General features: G+C 31.4%; 4 protein-coding genes across 6 annotated transcripts; all 4 read left to right on the top strand.

Annotated features, from left to right (window-relative positions):
- Window positions 1-15: 15 nt before the first annotated feature.
- On the top strand, window positions 16-6,931 carry LOC110620346 (DNA polymerase delta small subunit). The gene is made up of 15 exons (XM_021764047.2): window positions 16-175; window positions 337-466; window positions 1,233-1,339; window positions 1,455-1,581; window positions 2,173-2,280; window positions 3,470-3,585; window positions 3,676-3,759; window positions 4,227-4,295; window positions 4,405-4,476; window positions 4,559-4,650; window positions 4,739-4,866; window positions 5,074-5,175; window positions 5,299-5,366; window positions 5,584-5,650; window positions 6,550-6,931. Exons 1-14 carry the CDS (start codon window positions 74-76, stop codon window positions 5,641-5,643), a joined length of 1,365 nt encoding a protein of 454 aa, XP_021619739.1. The 5' UTR covers window positions 16-73; the 3' UTR covers window positions 5,644-5,650; window positions 6,550-6,931.
- A 414-nt stretch (window positions 6,932-7,345) lies between these two features.
- On the top strand, window positions 7,346-8,459 carry LOC110621656. Its single transcript, XM_021765926.2, has 2 exons — window positions 7,346-7,906; window positions 8,239-8,459. Exons 1-2 carry the CDS (start codon window positions 7,529-7,531, stop codon window positions 8,326-8,328), a joined length of 468 nt encoding a protein of 155 aa, XP_021621618.1. The 5' UTR covers window positions 7,346-7,528; the 3' UTR covers window positions 8,329-8,459.
- A 4,594-nt stretch (window positions 8,460-13,053) lies between these two features.
- LOC110620179 (probable protein phosphatase 2C 68) lies at window positions 13,054-16,960 on the top strand. Of its 2 annotated transcripts, none has more exons than XM_021763804.2 (4): window positions 13,054-13,893; window positions 14,205-14,641; window positions 16,105-16,341; window positions 16,450-16,960. In XM_021763804.2, the coding sequence occupies exons 1-4, from the start codon at window positions 13,572-13,574 to the stop codon at window positions 16,696-16,698; spliced, it is 1,245 nt and encodes a 414-aa protein (XP_021619496.1). In that variant the 5' UTR covers window positions 13,054-13,571; the 3' UTR covers window positions 16,699-16,960. The 2 variants fall into 2 exon arrangements, with proteins under 2 accessions (XP_021619496.1, XP_021619497.1); XM_021763805.2 differs by having other exon boundaries at window positions 13,056-13,893; window positions 14,205-14,569.
- A 2,430-nt stretch (window positions 16,961-19,390) lies between these two features.
- LOC110620178 (bifunctional purine biosynthesis protein PurH) lies at window positions 19,391-26,584 on the top strand. 2 transcript variants are annotated; one of them, XM_021763802.2, is made up of 13 exons: window positions 19,391-19,602; window positions 21,367-21,490; window positions 21,634-21,757; window positions 21,914-21,989; window positions 22,279-22,375; window positions 22,992-23,094; window positions 23,193-23,326; window positions 23,915-24,092; window positions 24,387-24,541; window positions 24,750-24,959; window positions 25,485-25,832; window positions 25,939-26,065; window positions 26,221-26,584. In XM_021763802.2, exons 2-13 carry the CDS (start codon window positions 21,368-21,370, stop codon window positions 26,370-26,372), a joined length of 1,827 nt encoding a protein of 608 aa, XP_021619494.1. In that variant the 5' UTR covers window positions 19,391-19,602; window position 21,367; the 3' UTR covers window positions 26,373-26,584. The 2 variants fall into 2 exon arrangements, with proteins under 2 accessions (XP_021619494.1, XP_021619495.1); XM_021763803.2 differs by having other exon boundaries at window positions 21,361-21,490.
- Window positions 26,585-26,887: the final 303 nt, after the last annotated feature.

Raw genomic sequence — 26,887 nt, 5'->3', positions numbered from 1 at the left:
GGTTGAGTAGCTGGTGTTTCCGAAAAAATTAATCTAATTTTTGTCCATAGAAACCCACGAGCAGCAAAACGCTATGAAGTCTAGGAGCTCTTGTTTCTGCTTTCCCGCCATGGAAGTCATGGAAATCGACGCAGAGAAAAATCTGCAGAGAAAGCAATCGACCTATCTTTCCTTGGTTTGTAATCTCCACATCTCTAACTTAGTTTTTTTTCCCTTTGTTCTCTTTCAATTTATTTTTTCTGTTTAGCAGTGCGAGTTCTATGTCCCTAGTTCAAGTAAGTGTATGCATATGAAGTTTTTGTGTAACAATTGTTGCTAAAATTTTGCTAAAATCAGGATGAGACGTTTGAGATTCAGAAAGAGACATACAGAGGCCAGCAATACAGCCAAATTTACTTTGCTCGTCTCCACTTGATGAGAACACTGCTCTATTCTCTTGTTCCACATTGGAAATCCCATTTAAAAGGTAACATTCCTTTAGTTCTATCATTTTAATAGGTTGAATTTAAGTTAACTTACCTCTTTGCTGGACTTGTTGTTCTGGGTTTTGTTTAGTTTTTACTTTGTTGTTCTTTTTACATTCTTTACTACTCTGATTGTCTGATTTAGCAGTTAGTGTTAAAGCTACTTGTTTTTTCATAGTTAAATTTGGGATTTTTCTGTTGATTTTTATGTGTGATTTTGCTTTCCTGTTCATGGGTTAATATCTCTAGAGGAAATTGTGAATTGTTTAGGGTTTTGGCATTTCTACGTTATTTGGGTTTGGCTACATTTTTTTTGAGAATATGGAAGATTCTACATTCTTGGATTTCGAATTTAAGCTTTCAATGTGAAGGTCCAGTGTTTTGAGTTCACATACTTTTGTTAACAGTTTGACTTTTACTCTCAAATTGTTGGCTTTGGTAAGTTGCTAGTTGGTTACATTCTTCAGATGGATATTTTCCCCTTTGCAAATGCCAAGATATAAGGTGCTGAAGTTTGAGTATTGACAAAGATTTAATCATGAATTTGTTTTATGAAGTCATGATATGTTTGTTATGTTGAATAGGAAATTACAGTGATATGCTTCTTCTTGACTTCTTTGTCTTTTTCTTTTTTGATTTTTGTGTTCTTTTTTGTCTTCTTTTCTGGACATTTTATCAATAGATCATACAGACTTTGACTAAGGTAATTAAATAGTTTTACATTCTATGGTGTAGTTTTGAAATTATATACCAGCTTCTTTTTTACAGTTTGTACAGTTTTGGGATTGGAAGAAGAGAAGGAATGTGTCATTGTTGGAACTCTGTATAAGCACATGAAGCTTAAACCCTGCATTCTTGATGAGTACTCTAAAGAGGTATATTGGTCATAAGTAATGAATTGATTTTATTTATTTTTTCCCCCTTTGGCTGAGTTGAGCTTGGCATTCTAGATATTAGGATGTTATATATATGTATCTTTTACTCTTACAGAGATCGTCTGTGCCGCTGGTCAAGCCTCACAATTTTATGCACCCGGATGATTATTTGGTATTGGAAGATGAGAGTGGAAGAGTGAAGCTTGGGGGTGACGTGCTTGCACATTCTGCATTCGTCACAGGTACCTGCCATTAACAAGCAGGGGATTTTTAGGACTCTTGCAGATATTGGATTATTGGAAAGGAGCATATTTTCTGTTTTTTTTTTATTCTGAAAACTTCTGGCTCCATCCTGGTTGAAAATTGTGCTTCAAGATCTTTTTGTTATTTTTGGAAGCTCCTCTTAAACATCATAGGCTCTGATCAAATTTAGCAGAGTTAAACTGTGTGGATCTTACTTTGTTAGACTTGAAATTCTTCCTCTCAGCAAAGAGCTTTTAGTGATTGCCAGTTGATTATGACTTTGTGTATTCTTTCCTTTTCTCCTCTATTCCAGAAAATTAGATAATTGTTTTGACTATTCAAAAATTTTTTTATTGAACAGTTTATATTGAGCATGAGTTCATTTCATCTCAAAGCCCTTCATGCTCTAATGCATTGTATGTGTGAGTGCATGAAAATAGCAGAATAATCCTTTGCCTTCTGTTGTTTGGAAAACTAGTTCACACATATTTTATGCTTCTGTTTTTGGGGAATGTTCTTTTTGGAATGAAAATCTTAGTATTATCTGCTTAAAGCATTTCAACTCCATATTGACACAATACATGTGGTAGGCGTTGTTGTTGCTTTGCATGGAAAAGAAACTGGTTCTGGTGACTTCCTTGTTCTGGATGTCCTTGAAGCTGGCCTGCCACCACAGATAGAGCTACCACTTCAGCCAAGTATGATGTGATTTAATTTTCAGTCCTCGTTGCTCATGATACTTGTATGTTGAAATAAATTAGATGAGTATTATTGGTTGGCAGTGGACATCCTTACAGTTTTTTAATGTCTATGCAATAATATATTCCATAATATGTGCTTTGGAAATAAAAAGCATTTGGCCTTGTACATAAAATTTACTTTTATGGTCCCAGAATAGGATCTGGTTATGGGACGATTGAGTGGAAAAATGGAGTTAATGGATGAGTGTGGAATCGGGTTTTTCTTTTTTTGACCTATATGAAGGTTGTACGAGCTCATTAAGAGAGAACTTGAAAATTTCTTGAGTTAAGTACTCAACAACTTTTGACAAAATTCTATCATGTCTCCTTTATTAATTTACTGCACTTAAATAGCAAAACAAGAATTTATTAACTGCCCTATTTAGTGGCTTTGACCTAGTCTTGCATTTTAATATTTTTCTTTCTCCATGTGTGAATCTCTTGTATATTAGCAAGGGTAATTGAGAAAAAACTATTACACCCTTGATCATTACATTCTTATGTTTTTACTTTCTCCTATTTCCCTTGTATACTTTATTTTTTCTTAACCAATTAACAAAATTATGAATTTCCTGTTGCAAAATTTCCTCAACAGTGTCAAGTTCATTTTGTGCATTTGGTCACCCTTTTTTGATATCAAGTACTTTCCACTAGTTCAATATCCATAAAAACAAAATATATGTACCCTATACAAAGATTGAAAACAAACACAAGAACAAGAGTTCTTTCCAATCTCAAGGTCAAACGTGAAATATCAACTTGATAAGGGATATGCTGATTTCTTTTCTCACTGTGGAAGTAGGTATTGAATTGAGAGTGAAACAGCGCGTACTAGATTAAATAGTGTAATATGCTTTCTCTGATTTCCTCAGGAGCAAATATTTATATCAGATCAAACCATTTCATAGAAGCTAATCATGATGACCAAATTTTCCAGTTATATATTGGAATTTCAAATTATGTGGATGAATTACTTCATAGTTATCACCTTTTCATGTTATAGAGTTCCATTTAAGTTAGGCATATACTCCATATGGTAACCTCTGGAATATATCTCTCAATTTTAGAACATGTGTAGTGTCTTTAATGTTCACACATTATGTTTTATAAGCATTGCCTTAAAATATTTAACTGTAACTGTGCACAGGAGAGGACAAGTATGTTCTTTTTGTTTCTGGGTTGAGTGTTGGGAGCAGTGCGTCTAACCCCCTCCAATTTCAGCTCCTTGTTGATCATATAACAGGACATCTGGGAGATGAAGAGGTTTTTGCTGTTTCTTAATTTTTCTTCTCTCTGACATGTATCTTCTGGCTAGCTATTTTCTCCTGCTTACTGTATTCACCCTCTGAGCAGGAACAAGGTATTGCAGCAGAGATAGTTCATGTAGTGATTGCAGGAAATTCAGTTGAAATTCCTCGTGGATTTCTTAATGGACAGGTAACAGTTGTCCATGTTACCTGTCTTTCCTATTCTAATGAGCTGACACATTATTGGCCTTTAGGTTTTCTGCAGAATCAAATCTATTAGTTGTATCTATTATTTCATGTTTCAATGAAAATCGCAATTATGTGCTTGTTGTTTGGAAGGAAAATGACTTCTCTTGTTGATTCTGAGTGTGATTAACAACTTTCTCTGTCTTTCTTTCTTTCTTTAATAACTAAGAAAACTAAAAAATGGTAGAGGGTAGTTACATTTAAATTTTGTTGCTTGTAGTGTCTAGACTTGAATAGTCTTGCTTTCATCTTCCTTTGTTAACGGTGATGGCATTTGAAGGAACTGTCTTGAACTTGTTTTTGTTTGTCACTACTTGATTTTTCCAAATTTTTGCGCATGAGAGTTCTCATATGCAATCAATGTCACCCAGAAATTGCAATAAATTTGCTTCCTTGATGGTTCTTTTGCAGAATTTGGCTTCAAAAGATCAATCAAGATTATCTGAGCCAGTCAAAGAGCTGGATATATTGTTATCTCAGGTTTGTTTTCTTTATTTTACTTTATAACTTCTAGTTAGCTTTTTGTTCTTCCTTTTTCTTTGTTCTGGACCTCCTCATATTGGTCGTGCTGCTTACTATTTGTGTGTAGATTGCTGCAGGTATGCCTGTGGATATCATGCCAGGATCCAATGACCCAGCTAACTTTTCCTTACCTCAGCAGGTTATTATATTTCCAACTATGACAGTTTGCTGTCTTTCTTTCTTTCTTTTCTTTTCTTTTCCTAAATTTATTTCCTCTTCAGCCTCTGCACAGATGCCTTTTCCCAGGATCAGCAGCTTATAATACTTTTAGGTCCTGTACAAATCCTCATTGCTTTGAGCTTGATAACATCAGGTTAGGCGTGAACATTAAATTTGAAGATGTGTTATGATATTGTGTATAGATTTGGACAATATTAATTTATAACACCATCCCTTTCCAGATTTCTTGGAACATCAGGTCAGAATATAGATGATCTGGAAAAGTATTCAGAGGCAAGGGATACGCTTGAATTTATGGAAAGGACATTAAAGTGGAGGCATCTGGCACCAACAGCACCTAATACTCTTGGTAGAAAAAATATCACGCTATAAATTTTGTTTATTATTATTATTTTACTCATTAATTTGCTTGGTTATTTATTTACTGTTTTCTTAGGTTAACTTGGTTCCTCAAAATGTTAGATAACACTTATATGAATTTAAATGAAAATTCGTGATCAAATATGGTTCCGTCTTAAGCTCCTCTTCAATGATCCACTGCAATCTTGCCTTTCAGGTTGTTATCCTTTCACTGACAGAGATCCTTTCCTGATTGAAAGCTGTCCTCATGTTTATTTTATTGGCAATCAGGATAAATTTGGAACCTGTGAGTTAAAGGGTATGAACTTCTCATTAACTGACAACTATTAGATGAAACCTTCCTTACAAGTTGAAGGGAAAAATCTACTTTGTTTAGTTTCTTTCAGATAAAAGCCAGTTTACTGATAATCCAGAACTGCAGGTTCAGAAGGGCAGTTGGTAAGACTCATTTCTATTCCAAAATTCTGTGAAACTGGAGTTGCAGTCATGGTAAGTTTTTAAGCCTGATTGATTCTGAAAACTACCCAAGGGACAGGAACTAAGAAAATTCAATAGTTTGTACAATTGAAGTAGGTACAAGATAGGAAGCTTGAATACTGATTGGTGTTCATATTTCTTTTTGGACCTCTTTTTATTCTTTTCACATCATCCTTTTTTATCATATTCGCCAATTGATGATGGATTTTATTTTCTTGTCATCATGCAGCTTAACATGAAAAATCTTGAATGCCACACACTTAGTTTTCGGACTCAATTTGGCTCATAAAGACATGGTATGATACGATATTTAGTGTTAATTTGATGGTACAGTACATTATTATTGTGTATGGTGTGAAGTCATGCATATTGAATTGGAATTCTTTCATAAAAACTTCTGCTAGTTCTCTTTTAACTATTATGATTTTTTTTTTTTGGAATAAGCATAATTTGGATGTCTATTTTTTTTAACGCCATGGGGGGAAATTAGCTACAGATCTAATGTGGTTAATTTATTAACTTTGGCTGTCAAATTAGATATGACCCTCTATTATGAATGTATTAAACATATTATTTTAGGAAGTTTCTCTTCTTGGGAGTTGGGAATTTGGTTTTTGTTTATATATTGCAAAAAATGACAATTTGATCTGATAATACACATTTTACTAAGATGATGAAGTTGCTTGGATATCATATTGTTTCATGATAATATTTTAATAAATTCATAACATATGCATTTGTTTGAGTAAACACAAAGTCTTTTATATCTTGGTCAGTTTAGATGATTCTGGCTTTTAATCTTGGTTCTCTTCAGTTTTAACTCTCATTGTCCAGGAGCTGGTATGAACTATTCCCAATGTAATTTAAACTTGGAATAACTTCTTATTAGAATTCTTTTCATATTAGTAAGGAATTACAAAAACAGTTTATGATAAAGAACTGATTTTTGGAATAATTTAAACCAATTTCCTATCCTCAGCTTTCTGCATCTTGTCTTAATATTGAAATATATTGGAATAATGATGAAAGGGAGATTCTTATAACGTATTGGGTCTATATGGACTCGACATAAATATACAGGTGACTAATTTTATACTTTGGATCCATGTAAATTCGGTCTAAATAAGTTTTTCCTCGATGAAATTAGTCGCTGAAAAGTAATGTTGATGTTGACATCATCCTCTTATCTTTGTAGGAAATGGCTATCTGGTGGCACCCACCTAGTTTAAATTTGCAATGCAAGCTTTGATAATTTTGGTAAGCCTTCTGGTGAGTTGCAGTTTTCTTGGGAAGCTTGCGTCTGATAGCAAGGAATCTGTGAAAGTTCTCCAAAGACATTTTCTTAAATGTACCAAGCTGGAGTAACCAAATTTGGTCAATTTGGCCATTAATGAAATGGTAACATTTATAAGACTTCTCAGTTGGGAATATTACAGCCAAGAGGCTTTTATTTATTTATTTTTCTTGTCATTAAGAGTGCCATTAATGTTACTCTATTTATGATCTTAGATCACTGGTTAAGTCATGGAAATATCTCTTTATAAAATCCCAGAACTGTGGGATAATGCACTGCATCATTTTGTGGTTTGGAGCTTCTGTTGTAATTCATAAGTGTTTTTCCATACAACCAAATAGAAAACTCCAAAGGGCATCATCATAATCTAAGAAAATGAATACTTGCAAAATTATTTTGATATTAATTTTTTTAAAAAATAATTTTATAAGTTAAAAAAATTCATTTTTTTATTCCAAATAATAATGAGCTCTGGCCTAAAATTTGGTGCTAATCAATCTCAAACAATTTTTTGTTCTGGGTTCATGAATACCATGTCATGGAATCCAATGTGGAATCTTAAACGAATCCAAATCAATTTTTTCATTGGATTATGAAAACTCATAATTTAATTTTATAAAAAAAATAATGAGAAAGTGGCAGAATTTGTCAGGAAGAACATGGGTGATGAGTATTCTTATATAATTCCCTACAGCTTCCTAAAATCTCAACGGCTATATTTTCCCTGTTCCATTTATTCAAATTATTGCTTTGTTTCTCTCAACGGTCCATTTCACACTACAAAACAAATACATCTCCATCTATATTACTCATTAATTTTCTTTCATCTTCACATCTCTTTCTCTCTGCCTCTGATCTCTTCCTTCTCAGCTATCTAAAAATGGACACTTCTGCTGCTAAATCTTGCACTACAACCACCACTGTTCAGCGTGTGAACAAGAAATCTTCGGATGAGCTTCTTAGGAAATTTGCAGAAGTAGGAGAAGATCATACTGCTTCTGAGGCAAAGAAACGGCGAAAAATTAGAAGCAAGACGTGGAAGGAAGGTGGAGCTGCTGCTGCTGCTGCTGCTGCTGCTGCTAATGAATATTCATATGAGAGTCCTGCTCATTACACCACCACCACCTTAGTGGAGAGAAGATCTCTTCTTCCTCAGCTTACTAGGAAGTCTGTTTTGCTCAGGCAACTTGGGATTGGGAGATCTCAGCTTAGAGCCAAAGATATCAAGAACAAGTCGATCTTGGTCGCCATTGAAAAGGTAATATATTTGAAAAATTGGGTAATTTACAGTATATCTTTAAAATTTAACGAAATCCATAATTTAATTTCCATTTTCTAACTCTTGAATTTTTATTTTGTCATCAACTTAAATTCAAGAATTGAATTATTATAAACATTAAAATTAAGAATATTTAATATTTAATTTCTATTTTAAAATTATTAATTACTCCCTTAATTTTTAAAAAATATATTAAAATATCATTAAATTTTAAATTTTGTGAAATTTAAGAGATTATATTATAAATTTTACATATTTTATATGATTTTTTTTATGATATTGATATTGTTGTCTTAATTAAAATTATGCAGACATGGCGAAAGACAGTAGAAGGAGCTTCGAGAGTACTTTTGGAGAAACATTACAATCGACATAGGCGATTGATTAGTGACGTTGTCTAGCTTCATGTCTTTTTTTTTATATTTACTTGTTAAATGGGAGGATGACTATTTAATTAGTCTTTGTTTTTTTTTTAAAAAAAAAATTAATTAATCTTTGTATAATAGCATAATACTTGCATGAAAAATTCATTTATTTGTTAAATTGACAAAAAATTATCAAAAATAAAAAATTATAAAATAAAAAGAAAAATGGTATTATAGATTTTTAATTTCAGTTAGATTTATTTTAATTTTAGTTTGATTCTCTTATTTTGTAATAAAATTAAAATTAAATTAAATAGTTAAACAAATTTATTTATTATTTCATTTTACATATTTAATTTTTATATATTGATTAACTTTTAAAATTAAAGTCTTAAAAATATATTTATATATTATTTAATATCAGTTAAATTTAATATATTTAGTTATTGGTATATTTAGGTATTAAAAAATTGATAAAATTATCTAAAATTAAAATTTAAATTAGAAATTGCCATGAAAACTTAAATCGGAGGATGCCCTTGTTGTTGTTGACATGAAAAGGCAGAGTCACTTATTTTATTATATTTATATGATATGTAAATAAAAATTATTAATATAAAAAATAACCTTTTTTAATATTTTGAAATTTAATACAAATATTTGGAAGTTGGTAAAGTGAAATTTAAAATTCATAAATTTATATTTTTTATCGTTAAATTCTTAAAATTCTATTATTATTTTTCATTTCGGTTGGTGTCAGAAATCACAACTAGGTAAAAGAGAGAGTTCTCTCCGGCCAAAGGAGCAAATAAAATCTCCAAACTAAGGCAAAGCATTAATTATATCCGAACGAGCAGAAATTGAAAACCTTAAAAAAAAAAATCTATCCTCAAATAACAGAGAATTCGAATATTCTTTTCTGCCTTTGTAATAAATATATTAATTTTAGTAAAAATACCACTTTATAATATATATTGGTCAAATGCTATAAAGATCTGATTTAACTAAATATATTAATGTTCATAAAAATATATACTAAAATAAATCTCAATTAACATTTTTTAAAATAATTTTATATGTGATGTTAATATAATAAATAACATATAATTTAATTAATTATTAATTTTTTAATATCCCAAATTAAAAAGAGGAGAGAAAATTGCAATTTTGCAGGCAGCCCGTGATGGCGCCGTCCTCCGGTCAACTTTGGAAGAAACTTAGTAGAAAACTACTGTTCAATGAATATTCGAATAATATCCATTTTTATCCAATTAAAAAATACAATACCCATGGTTGATGATAATAATAATTATAATAATAAATCTCTAGAGTAGTATTTTATCCCTTTCTTTTATATATATATATATATATATATATATATATATATATATATATATCTATCGTAGTTTTTAATTTTTTTTGTATATGGAGCAGTTAGGTTTGGATTTTACGGCAGATTTGGACCGAACCTAATTTTTATTGTTGACATCCGATAGAGACCCACGATCGCTTTTTAGAAAAGGAATTTCGAAACGCACGATTTTCAAAAGTGTGACAAGAGCCGTAGGCCTGTCACAAAGTTTGACATGGAAATCCATCGTTTCAGAATCAATTTTACAGTTAATTATTTTTTTATATATTTTAAATATTTTCGTAATTTTACATATTAGGATTTTATTGCTATTATAAATAGTATCGATTGATTATTAGAAAGACACTTTTTTAATCTTTGAGAGATTTCAATAAGATTTTTAATCTTTCATCTTATCTTTTCTCTTATTTCATCTTAACCAAACGATATTGATTGAAATTCCTGACGGAGTCTAAATAGTTATTTATCACGTTTACTTACTTTTTATACCATTATTTTTTTATTTTCATAAAAATTAAAATGAAAATAATATAAAAAAAATAACATTTACATATGACAAACCACCATATAATTTTAAAAATTTAATCCTGCAGTATTTTTCATCTCCTTCTATATCAAATAAAGACTATAATGATAAAGATTAAACCTTTTTTCAAGTTAAATTAGAACAAAATATTTCAATTAAAATTATTTATTATCTATTTAATTATATAATAGAATCACAGTATAGTAATCCAAGATTTTTATTAATATTATTTGTATTGTAATAGGCCATATATATTCTAATGATTTATTAATATTTATGAATTATATAACTTATATAAAGTATTCTTTTATTAATAAGTACTTAAAATTTATCCATTTAAAAAAAAAATACTTAAAATTTATAGTTCATTAAAATACATAAATTATATTTTAAAATAAAATATGCTATACATACTATGCATCACATAAGATTTTTTAAGTTTAAAAATGTTTTTTTTTTTCAAAATAGAAAATTTTTTTAAAACAAAATGAGGCTTGTTTTATTTTTTTTTTATTTTTAAATGTTAATAATATAACATAATAATTTTAAAATAAATTATGAATCGATATTCGAGATTAAGTGGTAATATCATATCAGATGATACTCGGTTTCACCAATAAAAAAAATTTTAAGTTTTCTATAAAAAATTCACTCTAGCAATTATACGATGAAACTATATAAAAAGTTACCATTAAAAAATACAATTTAATAAATTTCTATTATATTAAAATTTTTAGTTAGATTTTCAAGTCACAATTAACTCTAAACACCGTCATTAAAATATATTATTCTCACATACGTATTTTTTAGTTTAAAATATTTCATTATATTTTATCATTTTTTTAATTTATTAATTTAACATTAAAATAACTATATAAACACTAATTACTTTATTTTTTTATAAATTAATAAGTCACAATATAATTCTATTTAAACCGCATTACTAAATATATATGATGTCTTAATTTCAAATTTTAATTATTTAATTATTTAATTTTAATTAAGATAAATTGAAAATTTCTTTATTTAATTTCCACTAATTATGTATTAGTATGTAAAACAATCAAACTTTTTTTCTTTCAGTTATATTAGAATTAATGTATATATTTATTGAATTTTTTTAAAAAAATTAATAGCATAGTCTTCCACTCTAATTGTTTATAAAATTAAAATACAGAAATTACACTAAATATTTTAAATAAAAATTGACATGATTTACAAATTAAAAAATAATTTATTTGATAAATTAAAATTTATTTGATTGGACTCATATTCACTCCACTGTTGAGGAGGGGAGGAGAGGTGAGTGGTGGAGGGAACAGGCAACAGCAAATCTTAATGGCAACTAACTGTACTATTGGGTTGGTAGTAGCATTATAGCTTAACGTTAGATTGGAGGGTGATTTATAAATTGAAAATTTATTATTTAATTCTTATATTAGAGAGATATTTTTATTAATTTTAAAAAATATATTAAAATTTTTATTAATTAATTTTTTGTTAATTTTAATTATATTATAAAAAATTTAAAATTATTTTTAAAATATAAAAACTAATTAGTAGATTTTAATAAATGAATTTTTTTAAATTATAAAAATTAAATAATAAATAACTATTAATATATTATTTTTTTAATATTAATAATATTTTAATATATTTTTAAAAATTAAAAAACTAATTAATAAAATTTCTCTTAATATAAAAATTAAATAATAAATTTCCTTTTATCAATCTAACCCATCACTCTCTGTTCACACTTGTTTTCACATGTCTCTTGTGTTTCTTCTTTTTTCTCTTTTCACATTTTCTTTAACTACTTCCGTCTACCCATTCAACTTTAAATCTATTTGAAAACAAATCTAATCTAATATTTTAATATGCAATTCAATTTTAATTTAATTTTTTTATACGAAAGAAGTACAATACCCGAATTGATGCATTTCTTTTGAAGTACTACTTTTTATTTTTCATTAAAAAGTTAGATTTTTCACAATAAGTACCGAAAACGACTCAAATTCAATACTTTATCAAATTTTTTTAGCTTAAAAGTTAAAAAAAAGAGACATAACATGGCATAGGCTAAAGAGTTACCAATCGGATGATTTAATTTCAAATTAAATTAAATTAAATTAAATTTTAATATTTATAAAAATTAAATTAAAATAAAATAAAATAATTAATTTATTTTTTTTTTAATTTAAAATGATTGAAAATTAGGGAGTAGAACATGAGATCTCTCATATTTACTCAAATACATTTATCATTAGAGTGAATCTGTGAGTACTTAAATTGAATAATTTTATAAGTAAATAAATCATCAATTCTTATTTTTCTTCAAGTTTTTTTTTCAAAAATTTATTATTTTATTTAAGTAATATAGAAAAATTTATTAATTAAAAATTAAAATATTTTTAAAATTATAAAAATTTTATCAATTAATTTTAAATATTAAATATTTTATTATTAATTTTTACAATCATTAATTAATTTTATAAAAATATTTATTATTTAATTTTTATATTAAAAATATTTTAAATAAACTATTAATTTCATGATTATTTTAATATATTTTTTGAAATTAAAAATTTTTCTAATACACATAATCAAATGGTAACTTTTTTATAAATTATAATTTTAAAATCATGTAATAAATTATTATTGTTTAACTAAATTTATTTATTTTTAATTACCCATCGACTGCACTCAGCCTTTATGCATCATCATATAAAAAAATATTTACTAATTTCTTATTCCTCTTAAAAAGGTTTTATTTCTATTTTTAATTATTTTTACATCACCAACAGGTGTCCATTAAAAATAAAAAATATATAGAAAAAGGATCTAAGGAAGCAAGGAAGAAGAAGAAGAGGAGAAAAAACAAGGGGAAAAGCTAAAGAAATTTCTTTTTTATTAGTCTCAGCCATTGTCAACTTTCCTTTCCTACTCTCCTACATCTCTGCCTCTGCAACTCTCTCTCTCTCTTTCTCTGCTTCTCAGAACCCAAATGTTGCCTCTCTCTCTCCCACTTTCTTTACAAGTTCTCTTCTCTCAAGAGCTCAAAATTTAAGTTTTTTACTCTCTGCACAATGATCCATCAATGTCTTCTCATATATTGTTCTTCAATCACAATGTCTCTCTAATTTCTTCTTTGCTTTTGATTTGATTCCTCTCTTTCTAGGTTTTTTTTGTTTCTCTCAATTTCTTATTCTTTTCCCTTCTACTTGCTTTGATCCATCGGTATCTCACTACCCTTTATTTCTTACTGGATTAAGTTCCCAATCTCTCAATCTTCACCATATCAAAGTCAAAATCTTGTTGGTTCTTTTTTTTTTTGTTTCTTGATTGCTGTAAAGTGGGTTTTGGTTTAAAAGGAAATGAGGGATGTTCTCGTGGCTGGCAAGGATAGCAATGGCGTGTTGGAGACCGGTCAGTCGATATGCCCGTATGAGCAAGGATGATAGTGTTAATAATGATGATGATGATGATGATTCCTCCTTCGGTGACTCGCTTCTGTGGTCCAAAGACCTCGAGAAACACTCTTATGGGGAATTCTCTTTCGCTGTTGTTCAAGCCAATGAGATCATTGAAGATCATAGCCAAGTGGAAACTGGCCGTGATGCCACCTTTGTTGGCGTCTATGATGGGCATGGTGGGCCTGATGCCTCTCGGTTCATTTGTGACCATCTGTTCAAAAATCTCACAAGTGAGTTTGTTTCCCTTTCTTTGATCAGATTAGCTTGTGGGTTTATTAAATTTTAGATTTTGGTGCTGATGTGAGAGAATTTTTGTGCTTTCCGTTTGTTTCATCTGTAGTAGTTTATTGGGTTCTTGTTGAATTAGAAACAGGAGTCTCTGAGTTTATAAGAGGATGAATTGGTTTTGTGTTGATTGTATTCAGATTATGAAGGAAATCTTTTTTGGGTCAAATATCACTAAAATGAGAAGAAAACTACAGTTTTAGCAATCCCAAAAAGCTTTTTGATCAATGTCTTTGTGCGTTATTTTCTATTGCAGGGCTTGCTAGAGAAAGAGGAGCCATCTCTGAAGAAATCATTAGAAGTGCCTTTTCTGCAACTGAGGATGGATTTCTTACTCTAGTACGTAGGACTTGTGGACTAAAACCATTGATTGCAGCAATTGGATCTTGTTGTTTGGTTGGAGTTATATGGAGAGGGACATTATTTGTTGCAAATCTGGGTGATTCTCGAGCTGTAATTGGTTGTTTAGGTAGATCTAATAAGATAATTGCTGAGCAGTTGACTAAGGATCATAACGCGTGTTTGGAAGAGGTTAGACAAGAGCTCAAATCCTTGCATCCAGAGGATTCACATATTGTAGTTATGAAGCATGGTGTTTGGCGTATCAAAGGCATTATTCAGGTTTCCTTCTCTTCCAGAGTTGCCTGCTGCTGTCCCTGTTTAGAAGTTCCAATGCATGTTGTCTGTCTGCAGTTTTTCTTTTTGTTCCTAACTTTTATAAGGGTGAATGCAATTCACATCATTAAAGCGCAGACGTGAATTTTGAGTTTGTGATCTTTCCAATTTTCTTGCCAAGACCATTCTAATTTTTACAGATAGCAATAATTTGTGCTAGAAATGCAGCATTGGGCTTATTATCACCTTGGCTTGCATAAGTAATCAGTTGCTATTTGTTAATAACAAATTCACTATGTAATCCAATACTTTGATAAATTGTTTTCTCATTTTCCACAATTGTATCATTGAGATGGATAGCGGATGCATGATGGACATTTAGGTGTATTGGGTACCATCTTTGTCTGATGGATAAATTTGACATTTTTACATTGTAGGTTGAATAATTTAGTAATTGAAGATAGAACTTTAAGGAACTTGGGAATACATTTCCCTCCCTTTGTGCTAATATTTTCTCTCCTCTCTTTGCCTTCGTCCTTTTCAAACTTCCATTTTGTCACATTTCCTGTAAAGCCTTGTATCTGAAGTTTTCAGACAGCAACTTCTTATTAAATGAAAGAATTAGTCCAGAATTATGTAACATTTGGATGCACACATACAGCATTATTAGAACTCTCTGGACAAAATTATCTTAGCTACTTTAACATTTTACAAAAATATCATCATCGGAGTATAGGAACACCTTAAACAGTGATAAAAATACTAATAATGACAGTGTTGATTATGAGATGACATTAGTTAGATGTTTATGATTAGAGGTTTTGCTAGGTGGAAGGATTTGGATAACAGAAGGATGCACTCTGCCCTTCAACTGGAATTCTTGTTTGGGAGTTGGGCAGTAAAAAGAGCAACTCCCTGTATGGTTTGAAGTCAGATTTTTTTTTTTTCCTTCATCCTCTTTTGCTAGTGTTGAATCCCACATCGGTTGTGGAAAGGGGTAATGTGCCCCTTATAAGGGCCATAGGCAATCCTCCTCCTTGAGCTAGATTTTGGGGTGAGTTAGGCCTGACCCAAATTTATCATGCAGAGCCTCCCCATCCGATGTTGGGCGCCCCATACATATGCCACGCACCAGTAGGAATTTTGGGCGTGAGGGGGCGTATTGAATCCCACATCGGTTGTGGAAATGGGTAATGTGCCCCTTATATGGGCCATAGGCAATCCTCCTCCTCGAGCTAGTTTTTAGGGTGAGTTAGGCCTGGCCCAAATTTAACAGCTAGAAATTGGATTGGATGCAACATTTTCACATTACATTAAAATGTGCATGTCTTTCTCATGGCAAACTGATTGTACAAGCTGTGTGTGGTATTTGTGATTTTCAAACATATTCATGTAACAGTTAGGAGGGTTTCCCTCTCCAGTTGAACTCTCATATTTCCCCTTCATTTCCTGTATAACATGTGCGCATTATGAATTTGTTAGTTATTGATCAAATACAATTTCCCCCTTTGCTATGTTTTGTCTTGCTATGTTGTCATTAGGTATCCAGATCTATAGGTGATGCATATTTGAAAAGGCCAGAGTTTTCTCTTGATCCTTCATTTCCACGATTTCACCTTCCTGAGCCGATTCGCCGACCTGTGCTAACGTCAGAGCCATCCATATGCTCAAGAGATCTACGACCCAGTGATAAATTTCTCATATTTGCATCTGATGGGCTTTGGGAACACATGACAAACCAAGAGGCTGTCGAGATTGTGCATAATTATCCACGGGCTGTATGTATTGCTTTATGTATATTGTTCTCATTTTGCTTGTCTGCATGCGCTCTTGATCTTCGAGGCACTTATTTTTTGCATTTCTTTTTGATATTCTTAAAATGTTAGGGAATTGCAAGAAGACTCGTTAAAACAGCTTTAAAAGAGGCAGCCAGGAAGAGAGAGATGAGATATGATGATCTTAAAAGAATTGACAAGGGAAGCAGGCGGTTTTTTCATGACGATATAACAGTGGTTGTCATCTTTATAGACCATGAACTACTGAGTAAAAGTGTATCTGTCGTACCAGAGGTATCAATACGGGGGTTTATCGACACTGTCGGACCATCAAATTTTAACATTCTCCATGGTATTTGATGCTAATTCAAGGTCCATTATCTGAAGAACTTTGCAAGCTTCTGCATTCATTCTTTTTCTTCTACTCTCAGGAAAACATCTCACTGTTTTTCCCTTACTAGCCTTCTACGTCTCGTCCAAATCTAATATAGTCTGATCTCTTTCAACTGTATTATGTGCTTAATGGTGATAATCCTCAGGAGGAAGCTACTGAATTTTTTGGTTTAAAATGCTGGACTTTGTATACACAAGTTTGTAAAATTTATACACGATGTTTCAATCAGTTTCTGCTTGTGTTGCTAATATTGGTTATTTCAGTTTGGAAGCTTAGTCAATGTTCTACAGGTTGGCAAGCTAAGGGTGGGCGTCTTTCGTTTGGTTCTTAATCTCTGCCTCAAGATAGTATTTTGTTTTGTCGTTTGCTTGCCTTGGGTTTCACTATTCCTTCGATAAGAGTTTCTTTGCCTTCATCCGCCATTTGAGGCAAGGGAGAGATGGCTTCTCGCAGTTGATATATTTTACGTTTGTGCAAATTCTTTTTGAAGGATTATTGCTTTTTTTATTTTTATTTTTTGCATAGAGAAAAAAGAGATTTCATTGATAAGGCTTAAAGCCCAGAGATTACAGGAAGCTTAAGAGTACAAACAGAAAAGAGCAATTCAAGCCTATAAAACAAAAGCCCATAAGCTCACCAAACCTTAGCAGAGAGGCACGACCTGAACCGCAACCTGGAACCAAGCACCTCCTTCTCGATGCCGCTGCAAAACACAGTACAGAAACACCGACGGGCAACCTAAAAGCTGCACTTTACATCCATAACACCCAGAACCAAGTCACCCAAGAAAACAAGAAGCAGGCTTACATAGAATAGAGACAAAGCAGAGCTGGAACTACCATCACAAGAAGTAGATCTCCAAATATTTATGTAGTTTATCTTATTGAAAATTATATAAATATTATTATTTCTCATAAAGAAAAATTAGTAATATAAATCTTTTGCTTGTATTACTTTTCCTTTTTGTTTATCTTAATTTCATGGATATACTACAATTTAAGGAAAACTTAATAATGTAGATTAATTTATTTTATTTTAGTTACATGCAAACTCTAATTAAATATTATAAATTATAAAATCCACATATTAGTTTTTCTTTTTCAAAAAATAATGTATCCGATCTTAATTTATTGTTAAGTATAGGGATTTTTCTAGTACAATTTAAAGTTGAAAGAGTTTGTATTATTAGGAGTAAATTGCAAACTAGTGACAAGAAATCACAAAGGCTTTAATGATATGTTGAAAATTTAATGATGTAAATACCCATTTCCTTATAATTTTATTCTGTTTTTGTAATTTAAAAAATTACTATTTTGAAAAAAAGTTGTGGACTTATTTGGTATTGTAAAATGGAAACTATTATTATTTAAAAATATATTTATTATGTATTTGGTATTACTCTAAATTCACATAAAAATGATATTCGAAATTTAAAAATAGAATATACTTTCTTTCAATGTGTTACATATGAGAATAGCTAAAACGAAAAAATATTTTTATTTTTATTTAATTAATGAGATGTTTTTCATTTATCAATGTTTAAAAAAATTGCATGAAACAACGAAGGATTGAAAAGCCATCCTTTAGCTTTGGTTTCTTAAGAAATTAGATCATTTAGCTTTGATTTCTTTAAGTAATTTCTTTTATGAGGGTATATATGTTTTTCGAAAAGAATATAAAAAAAATTATGTGATATTTTACGAGTATATATATATATATATATCAAATTAATATAAAAGTAGCTTTCTCTCGAGCCGTTGCCATTGTCGCTACCGTCGAATAGATTTTTGATAGTCTCAAAACGAACGTTAAAGAGAAATTTAGGGTGGCCCGATGTCTATGAAACAATAGGTCTAAAATCAAATCGTGAAGAAGTACAAATAGATCTAAGATCAAAATTGTAAAGAAGCACAAAAAATACTCTAAAAAATAACATTAGAGAAAAAAATCATGAAAAAAACTCAATACTGATACAGAATTGATAAAAAAAAAATAATGAGGCTCTTTAATATTTTATTCGCGTTTTCTGAATAAAGTTTTATGAGTTAATCACCGATTATAAAAGAAATAATAATAGTTTCGGAGCATCAGCAAGAAGGATCTAAGAGGACAGAGGAGACATTTGCGAGTGCATGTAACTGTTTTCAGCGCTTTATGATGCATAATTTGCTTAGTCCATAGAGCCACCATCATAATGTTTTAAAAAAATATTATACATTTTTAAAATAAAATATAATATAATTTAAAATTGTGATAAATTAATAATATAATTAAATATATACTAACCTTAAAACTACAAGATTTTTAATTAGAATTTTCATATTTTTTTGAGAATTTTCATATGATTTTGCAGCATTGCTAGACTATATAAAGTACACTAAATTTTAATATTTACTATTCCATTGTTTATTATAATTTTCTTTTGTGATAAAGGAATGGGATTAGGATGATAAAATTTAAAACCTCTTAAAATTTGACTAAATGCGTCATTGCATATGTTATTAACTTGATTTTCAAAATTTCAAATATTTTTATTAATATTAACTAAATAAATGTCAAATTAATACCTTTTTTTTTGCAAATTATATATATTCAGAATACCTTTTCAGCAAACTACGTCGTTTCGGTACGAAATGCAGACCTAAAGCTAAAATCACATTCTCATTCCCGGCCGCAGCTGGCATCCGAAGTATCTGTGTTTCATAGGCCATCGTCATTTTCACTCTTTGAGTCACTCGGTCTCGTGTCCTTGACCGAATCTTCGCCGTCTCACCTCCCCCAAGCCAGTAACTCGTTATTCTCGCCGCCGTACTTGCATGCGCAGCTTCTGCTCGGCTGCTCTGTCCTCTAGCACTATCTCAGAATTGCAGGTTTGATTCTCAGAGAACCCATGAGCAAATAATAAGAGAAATTGTGGGCTTATTATGAGTAAAATTCATCATTTTCGTATTGGAAACATTTTATTTTGAGCTTTTCAGCTCATGTTTGGCTCTGCATGTTTGTGGGTTCTTTTCTAAATTTTGCGGGTTTTGATGGTTGCTTACTGAGAAATTTTTTTGGTAGTTTCATATGTGGTTAATTTTGAAATATGTGTATGTTCTTCTCATGTGTTCTCTTTCTGCTCATATATTTCTCTTGCAATTCACTCTGCTTGAACCCACTGAATTAAATTTGTGTCTTCACTTTGCTCATGTTTTTCTCTTAGAATTATCTCATGCTTAGACGTACTGGGCAACTAATATTTGTCATCAACTAATTAACCCTTGGTCTTGCAAAATAAGAGAACTTTGTTCATTAACTCAAAGTTTAAACACTTGAAATTTTATAGCAAAGTATCAGGTGAAAGAAGTTCCTGTAAATCTGTAAAAACAAGAATATATGTTTAGAACGATTAAGCCGAAAATTTGAAAATGTAGGTCGGATAATGTTGGTGCAATGAATTATAAGGAACATAGGTGCGATATGATATTCAGTGTGAGCCAACTAAACACATTCTTCGACAAAAAAAGAAGAAGAGAAAACTAAACACATTCAAACGTCTCAGCTATCTTTTGTTGGAGCTTTTGAATGCAACTTAATTACATCAATTCTTTAGGATCTAAAGTTTTACATTTATTTTTTGAGATATTGGGTAACTTCTTCTTCTTATTCTTTTACTCTTTTAGGTATTCTAATTAGTCACTCTTATATTAGCCTTTTGTACAGCTGACACATGCCATGTTTAAAATATGAACTTGCAAAAATTTAGTAAAATTTCAGTTTTTTTATATTGTAATTTGCAGGTGGATGTTTATTTATTTGTTAAATGAATCAATCTAATATGTGTATACTTATGTTAACTTTGTTGACTTTCGTGTGATTTGCTTAGTTTTTGTTATAATATTGAAATTTTTCTTTGCTATTGCTTTGAAATTGTTTTATTTTTCAATTTGGATTTGGATTCAGCAACCTGATCAGTTTCTGCTTTGTATTGAATCAGATTTTTGATGGGTAAGAGTAGCAAAACCTAAATTTTAATTGTGTTTCAGACAGGTTTGGATAGTGCATATATTATATGGCTTTGGGTTTTGGTTTTGCTTTAGGTAGCTTCAAATTCATGGATACCCTATCTGTTGACATCTCTGTATATTTAATAGTAATTATTGCAAATAAATTTTATGAAAAACCAACTTTTTTTTGGCTAACCTTGAAATTAATATGATCAAATGAATTCGTGTTTGTACTCACTATTTTCAAGAAAAAAATTATTTATTTTGGCGTTATATTTTTTTAACAATAGAATCACATGATTACGTTCTATCTGTATTCAATATCTTTTGAGAAAACAAATTGTGTTTTTATATCCATACTGATACTATGTGTTGTTTTATTATGACCATTTATTGATTGTTGTCTGATTTAGCCAATTTTTAATTAATTTAATTTTGTCAGATTGAAAATTAATTTGATCACATCATCTGTATCTGTACTTAAAAATAATCGTGCAGTACAGTGTCATTAGTCTTCATTCTTTTGGGTTCTCACTCAGTTGCTTGGTGGGTATTTACGTTTTCATTGCTGAAGGTAGCTGCTTTGTTTGCTAGTTGCTTTTCCTTGCATTGAATAATGAAACTTAAAAAATTTTGAAGGAGAAGCATGTTTGGCTTGATTACCACCTCTGCTGCTAGCTCGTCCGCTACTGCCAACACTCTGTCCTCTCGCATTCCCTCTGCCCTACTTCATCAAAGATCCAACGCCATCGCTTTGTGCTCTCAATTGGTAAATACAATCTCAAGAAAACCCAAATTTCGCTATAACCTTTTTCTTTTTCACTCTTCTTCTCTTCCATTACCTTTTCTTGTCGTGTGTGCATTTTTTCTTTGGGTGCAATTTTATTAATTTTGATGGCTTTTCTTTTTCAGACTTCAATCGTGTGTGTTCAAGTTAACGGGAACTCATCACGATCAAGTTGTAGTGCTATTAAAGCCATGGCTGAGTCTCATACCCTTTCAGTGCCAAATAATGAGCCTCAAACCTCTGCTTCTGGTATGTCTGAATGCTGTTCTTAAGATTTTAGGACTTGAGGTTCATCAATATTATTATCTGTGTGAGCTGTCTCTTGGCTTTATTAGTTTTATATTCTTTCTGTTTTTGTAAAAAAACAATGGCTATTATTTATGTTTGAGTTCAACTTGGATTCAGGCAATAAGCAAGCTCTTATATCTTTGTCTGACAAAAAGGACCTGGCTTTTCTTGGTAATGGGCTACAAAATTTAGGGTAAGTTACCTGCAATTTTCATTTGTTGTTTTATCCTTTTAAAATTTGAAAATTTAAATTAGATTGCATTTATAATTGCTACCAATTTCTTTGATTCTTTGGGGAAAATATGAAAGAAAGATGGAAAGCTCGGAAATCCATTTCTTGTTGGATGATGTTTGAAACTGGATTACTGGCTCTTCCTATTTCTCCATGCTTTTTCTTCTATTCTTCACATTTTATTTTAAATTTACATGTTTAAGCGTTGTGGAATTTAATGTCTTATGGTGATCTCTTTTGTGAATTGGAGGTACACAATTGTTTCTACAGGAGGAACAGCATCGGCTTTAGAAAGTGTTGGGGTATCTGTAACTAAAGTGGAGCAACTTACTTGTTTTCCTGAAATGGTAAACTGGTTCTTAGTTCTTTCTTTCTTTTTCTTTTTGGCCTTTCGTTTTATCTGGTTATTCTAGAACAAGTGTCTGTTGGGAGGTTGAATTACTGGTGACTGAAGTATTATTTGTCCTTTATCTGATTATGATTATTCGTTAGTTGAAGTTTTATTGTCATCATACTCTGTGCTCGCTGTTCTGACATATGCATGTTTATTGTGCAAGTAATGGCTTATGGATTTTCTACATATACCAAGATATGACATGGACAGACTCAATTTTATGAATTCATTTTGTTTCTCCTTATATTTGGATGGTAAAGTTTGGTATTCTTTTCTGTTCTAGGTGGCCTAAATGCATCTGATTTAGGTATGTTAAGCTGGAGATTGGATCAGCTGAAAAGAGTTATGGTTCAGATTAATTCTTTAGATTTTATCCTGTTAAGATCATATTGCATATTTCAATTTATCAAAAGTAGATTAATACAAGAGACTTTTTCATTGAAAAATAATGCAAATGGCATTACGCTACATTCATTTTAGTATCCATTTTTAAAACCCCTCCATTTAATCTGCCTTGGGATGAAAATGTCTTATTGGAAGCTGATGTCATTTCAATTTGTTTGTTATAGCTTGATGGTCGTGTAAAAACTTTGCATCCCACCATCCATGGAGGTATTCTTGCTAGAAGGGATCAAAAGCATCACATGGAAGCTCTTAATAAACATGGAATTGGTGAGTTCTGGTAAACTTTACTTTTAACTTATTGCCTTTTGGTACAGTATATTCCTTGTGGAGTTGGCCTTTTTTCTGCTGAAACAGTTGTCCTACAGGTACCTTCGATGTAGTAGTGGTAAACTTGTATCCGTTTTATGATAAAGTTACATCAACTGGCCAAATTGAGTTTGATGATGGAATTGAGAACATTGACATTGGTGGCCCTGCAATGATCAGAGCTGCAGCAAAGGTTGTTCTCAGATTTAATACTCCTGCATTACTAATAAGATTGATTTCATTGATGTGTTGTTTTCTTTTCATAGTTAAAATGTACACCTGTAATGTTCAAATAAATTCAATATATATGTCACTAGCTTTACAGTTTCATGATAATTGATAAGAAAATATGTTAGTAATCCTTTGTTTTTGATTAATCTAGCATTCAAACTGGACTGTTATATACCATTAAGCATGTGGTGGAAATCCAGTCTAGCTATAACAGTAGATTAGGTTTGGCTTGGGAAAATCTAGGCAAATTTACTGATGGTGAGCGATTGCTGCAGATTAGCTGATGCATTATAACCAATTTTCAGTTTTGTTATTTTGGAGACTTAATGAGGTGGCAATGTTCTCTTTCTTTCTAAATGAGGACATGGCTATGCTACCAGTGCATGCATACTACTGAAATACTTCAATAGAGACTTCATTCTATTTGCAAAGAAAGCCATAATGTTGCCTGTTTAATCATAGAATTGAATGCAACAGAAGTGAGTGATATCGCAAGGAAAATTTTAATTTTTACCTGTTTAACATTCTTTTTTATCTGTGTATTGAACAGAATCACAAGGATGTCTTGGTTGTCGTTGACTCTCAAGACTATGCCGCACTGCTAGATTTTCTCAAAGGAAACCAGGATGATCAGCAATTCCGTAGAAAACTTGCCTGGAAAGCTTTTCAACATGTCGCTTCTTATGATTCTGCAGTTTCTGAGTGGCTTTGGAAACATACAGTTGGAGGTACAATTTTGATCCTCATGTTTTTCAGCATGCATTTTAACTCAGCACTATTAATGGAGCAATCATAAGAGAGCTATTTGCAATAAATGAAGACATTATCAAAACTAAAATAATCTTTTGAATTACCAACTCATTTTGGAGAGAAAAGGAGAGACAATTTGGCTCTTTAGCTTGTTTTGAAAAGATGTAGTGGAAATAGATAAAAGGCTGTGACTGTGGCAGTGGATTTGATTTTCACTCAAGATAATAGGTATATAGAATTGTAATTTGATTGGGTTCTTTATATGTTCAAAGATAAATTCCCTCCCAGTCTAACGGTGCCTCTATCGCTCAAGAGTTCTCTTCGTTATGGTGAAAATCCTCACCAAAAGGCTGCATTTTATGTGGACAAGAGTATTTCTGAGGTTAATGCTGGTGGTATTGCAACAGCTATTCAACACCATGGGAAGGTGAGGCAATCTAGATGTATTTTGATCATGACCTTTATAGCTAGTGCTCATTTTTATCATTATTATGGCAGTTATATTGCACAATTGGTAATGAAACCTTGAGCGTGCACTGAAAATGTCCAGCATGTCTACTTTCGGAAGCAACATTATACCAAAGTGAAATTCTGGCACGTTCATGGGAATAATTTGACTTGAGTTTTTGTTGCAGGAGATGTCATATAACAACTACTTAGATGCTGATGCTGCTTGGAATTGTGTGTCAGAGTTTAAGAACCCTACTTGTGTTATTGTTAAGCACACTAATCCTTGTGGGGTAGCTTCTCGTGATGATATCCTTGAAGCATATAGGCTGGCTGTGAAAGCTGATCCAGTGAGTGCATTTGGTGGCATTGTAGCCTTTAATATAGAGATTGATGAGGTAATCTATTTTTATGGATTTCACTCCTAACATTGGATGCATGAATATCTCCAGCTGGTTTTGTTTTGTTTTTTTTTTTTTTGGGGGTGGGGGTGGGGTGGTGGTTATCTCATCATTGATCAAATTAAAGCTACCATATTTTGATTTGGACATAGTGAATTTACTTGTGAAATCCCATTCATCAATTAAAGATCTGGTGGACATTTTGTTTGGCTTCCTTCACGAGAGGCATTATCTCAATTAGTATTAGTTAGAGGCCATTAAAGACTTGGGCTTTTAAATTAAATTTCATATATTCTAATCATAGGAACTTCAAATCAGCTAAACATCTTTTCTGAACTATTGTTCATCAACATCAAAATTTGATCTTCTCTAAAAGGTAGGTTGAACCACAATCCCAATGGGCTCCAACATGTCTTGTATGTTCGAATTGGCTAACCTGAGAAGCTGGTCCAATGGGGGACTGAACTTTTTTTTTCCCCATCTTTTCATGTAGTCTCAGCTTTTATTTTGCAATGCATTTAGGCTCTTGCTAAGGAAATCAGGGAGTTCAGAAGCCCAACTGATGGTGAAACTCGGATGTTTTATGAGATTGTGGTTGCTCCTAAGTATACAAAAAAGGGGCTTGAGATTCTCAAGGGAAAATCGAAGACCTTGAGAATCCTCGAGGCAAAAAAGAACGAACAAGGCAAGCTATCACTGAGACAAGTTGGTGGTGGATGGTTAGCTCAGGATTCAGATGACTTGACCCCCCAAGATATCCAATTCAGTGTTATGTCTGAGAAGACTCCACAAGAAAATGAATTTTGTGATGCAAAGTTTGCATGGCTGTGTGTCAAACATGTAAAGAGCAATGCCATTGTAATAGCAAAGGTTTGTGTTCTGATGATATTCAGATTTTAGAAAATTCTGCCTTTAAAAATGAAATGTGGACTCATAATCCACAATTTTTTCTTATCCATATCATCATTTTGGGCAGAATAACTGTATGCTAGGCATGGGAAGTGGGCAGCCAAACCGGCTGGAAAGTTTGAGAATAGCCTTGAAGAAAGCAGGAGATGAGGTCAAAGGAGCTGCTTTGGCTAGCGATGCTTTCTTCCCATTCGGTAATTGTTCCCAATAGTCATTGCAATTTAAGTTCAATAAAGTTAGAAAATTGATAATACATGAGATTATGATCTTCATTTCAAGATAGAGATGAATCAACAGTCAATAATTACTGATATCTGTACTAATGCTTTGACCACTGGTTCTTGAACAGCTTGGAATGATGCAGTGGAAGAGGCATGTGAAGCTGGGATTGGTGTGATTGCAGAGCCAGGTGGGAGCATCAGGGACAATGATGCCATAGACTGCTGCAACAAGCGCGGGGTTTCGTTGCTTTTTACGAATGTGAGACACTTCAGGCACTGAGAGATTCAGCAATCTCGTCATTTTTTGAGTTATAAGCCTTGCGCGTAGAGCCCTTGCAACACAGACAGTTGCAATGTGTAACTAATAATGTACTGTAAGAGTTTTAGATATTTTCCTTTCAATATCTTGAGAATAATAGTTTTGTTCCGAGATTAAGACATGTTGGAAATTCTCAAAAATATTGTATGTATAATAAAGGACTAAGTTCAGCATTTCTTCTTTTCTCCCTTGTTTCTCCAAAAAAAAAACACTATTTCCACGTGAACTAATGATCAAATGATACTGTTAAGTGCTTCTCCTGCCGTTTTATCTTATAAAGGTTGGGACTTCTGTAAGGAAAGGAATTTGCTTGTATTGATCTTTGATGAGGATCTGTCATTTGGAAATGACAAGCTTTCCATCTCAAGCACTCGAGTGGGAAGGAGACGGAACGCATATAAACTACTTGTGGGTAAATCACCTACACTCCTGCTGTTTTAGAAATGTTCAGAGGCACTTCAGGGTCTGCAAATGGC

This window comes from Manihot esculenta, chromosome 8 (genome assembly GCF_001659605.2).
Source record: "Manihot esculenta cultivar AM560-2 chromosome 8, M.esculenta_v8, whole genome shotgun sequence".
Taxonomy (NCBI): Eukaryota; Viridiplantae; Streptophyta; class Magnoliopsida; order Malpighiales; family Euphorbiaceae; genus Manihot; species Manihot esculenta.
The sequence above is the reverse complement of the archived record's forward strand: the minus strand, read 5'-3'. Positions and strand labels throughout refer to the sequence as shown.

What these genes read in the sequence shown, in the direction of transcription:
- LOC110620346 (XM_021764047.2), top strand. Translation starts at nt 74, where the DNA reads ATGAAGTCTAGGAGCTCTTGTTTCTGCTTTCCCGCCATGGAAGTCATG. An exon ending in GTGGATTTCTTAATGGACAG is followed by an intron (nt 3,760 to 4,226) that starts GTAACAGTTGTC and finishes GTTCTTTTGCAG; the next exon opens with AATTTGGCTTCAAAAGATCA. An exon ending in ACTTTTCCTTACCTCAGCAG is followed by an intron (nt 4,477 to 4,558) that starts GTTATTATATTT and finishes TTTCCTCTTCAG; the next exon opens with CCTCTGCACAGATGCCTTTT.
- LOC110621656 (XM_021765926.2), top strand. Translation starts at nt 7,529, where the DNA reads ATGGACACTTCTGCTGCTAAATCTTGCACTACAACCACCACTGTTCAG. An exon ending in TCTTGGTCGCCATTGAAAAG is followed by an intron (nt 7,907 to 8,238) that starts GTAATATATTTG and finishes AAAATTATGCAG; the next exon opens with ACATGGCGAAAGACAGTAGA.
- LOC110620179 (XM_021763804.2), top strand. Translation starts at nt 13,572, where the DNA reads ATGTTCTCGTGGCTGGCAAGGATAGCAATGGCGTGTTGGAGACCGGTC. An exon ending in TCTGTTCAAAAATCTCACAA is followed by an intron (nt 13,894 to 14,204) that starts GTGAGTTTGTTT and finishes TTTCTATTGCAG; the next exon opens with GGCTTGCTAGAGAAAGAGGA. An exon ending in TGCATAATTATCCACGGGCT is followed by an intron (nt 16,342 to 16,449) that starts GTATGTATTGCT and finishes TTAAAATGTTAG; the next exon opens with GGAATTGCAAGAAGACTCGT.
- LOC110620178 (XM_021763802.2), top strand. Translation starts at nt 21,368, where the DNA reads ATGTTTGGCTTGATTACCACCTCTGCTGCTAGCTCGTCCGCTACTGCC. An exon ending in TTGGAAACATACAGTTGGAG is followed by an intron (nt 24,093 to 24,386) that starts GTACAATTTTGA and finishes ATATGTTCAAAG; the next exon opens with ATAAATTCCCTCCCAGTCTA. An exon ending in CGATGCTTTCTTCCCATTCG is followed by an intron (nt 26,066 to 26,220) that starts GTAATTGTTCCC and finishes GTTCTTGAACAG; the next exon opens with CTTGGAATGATGCAGTGGAA.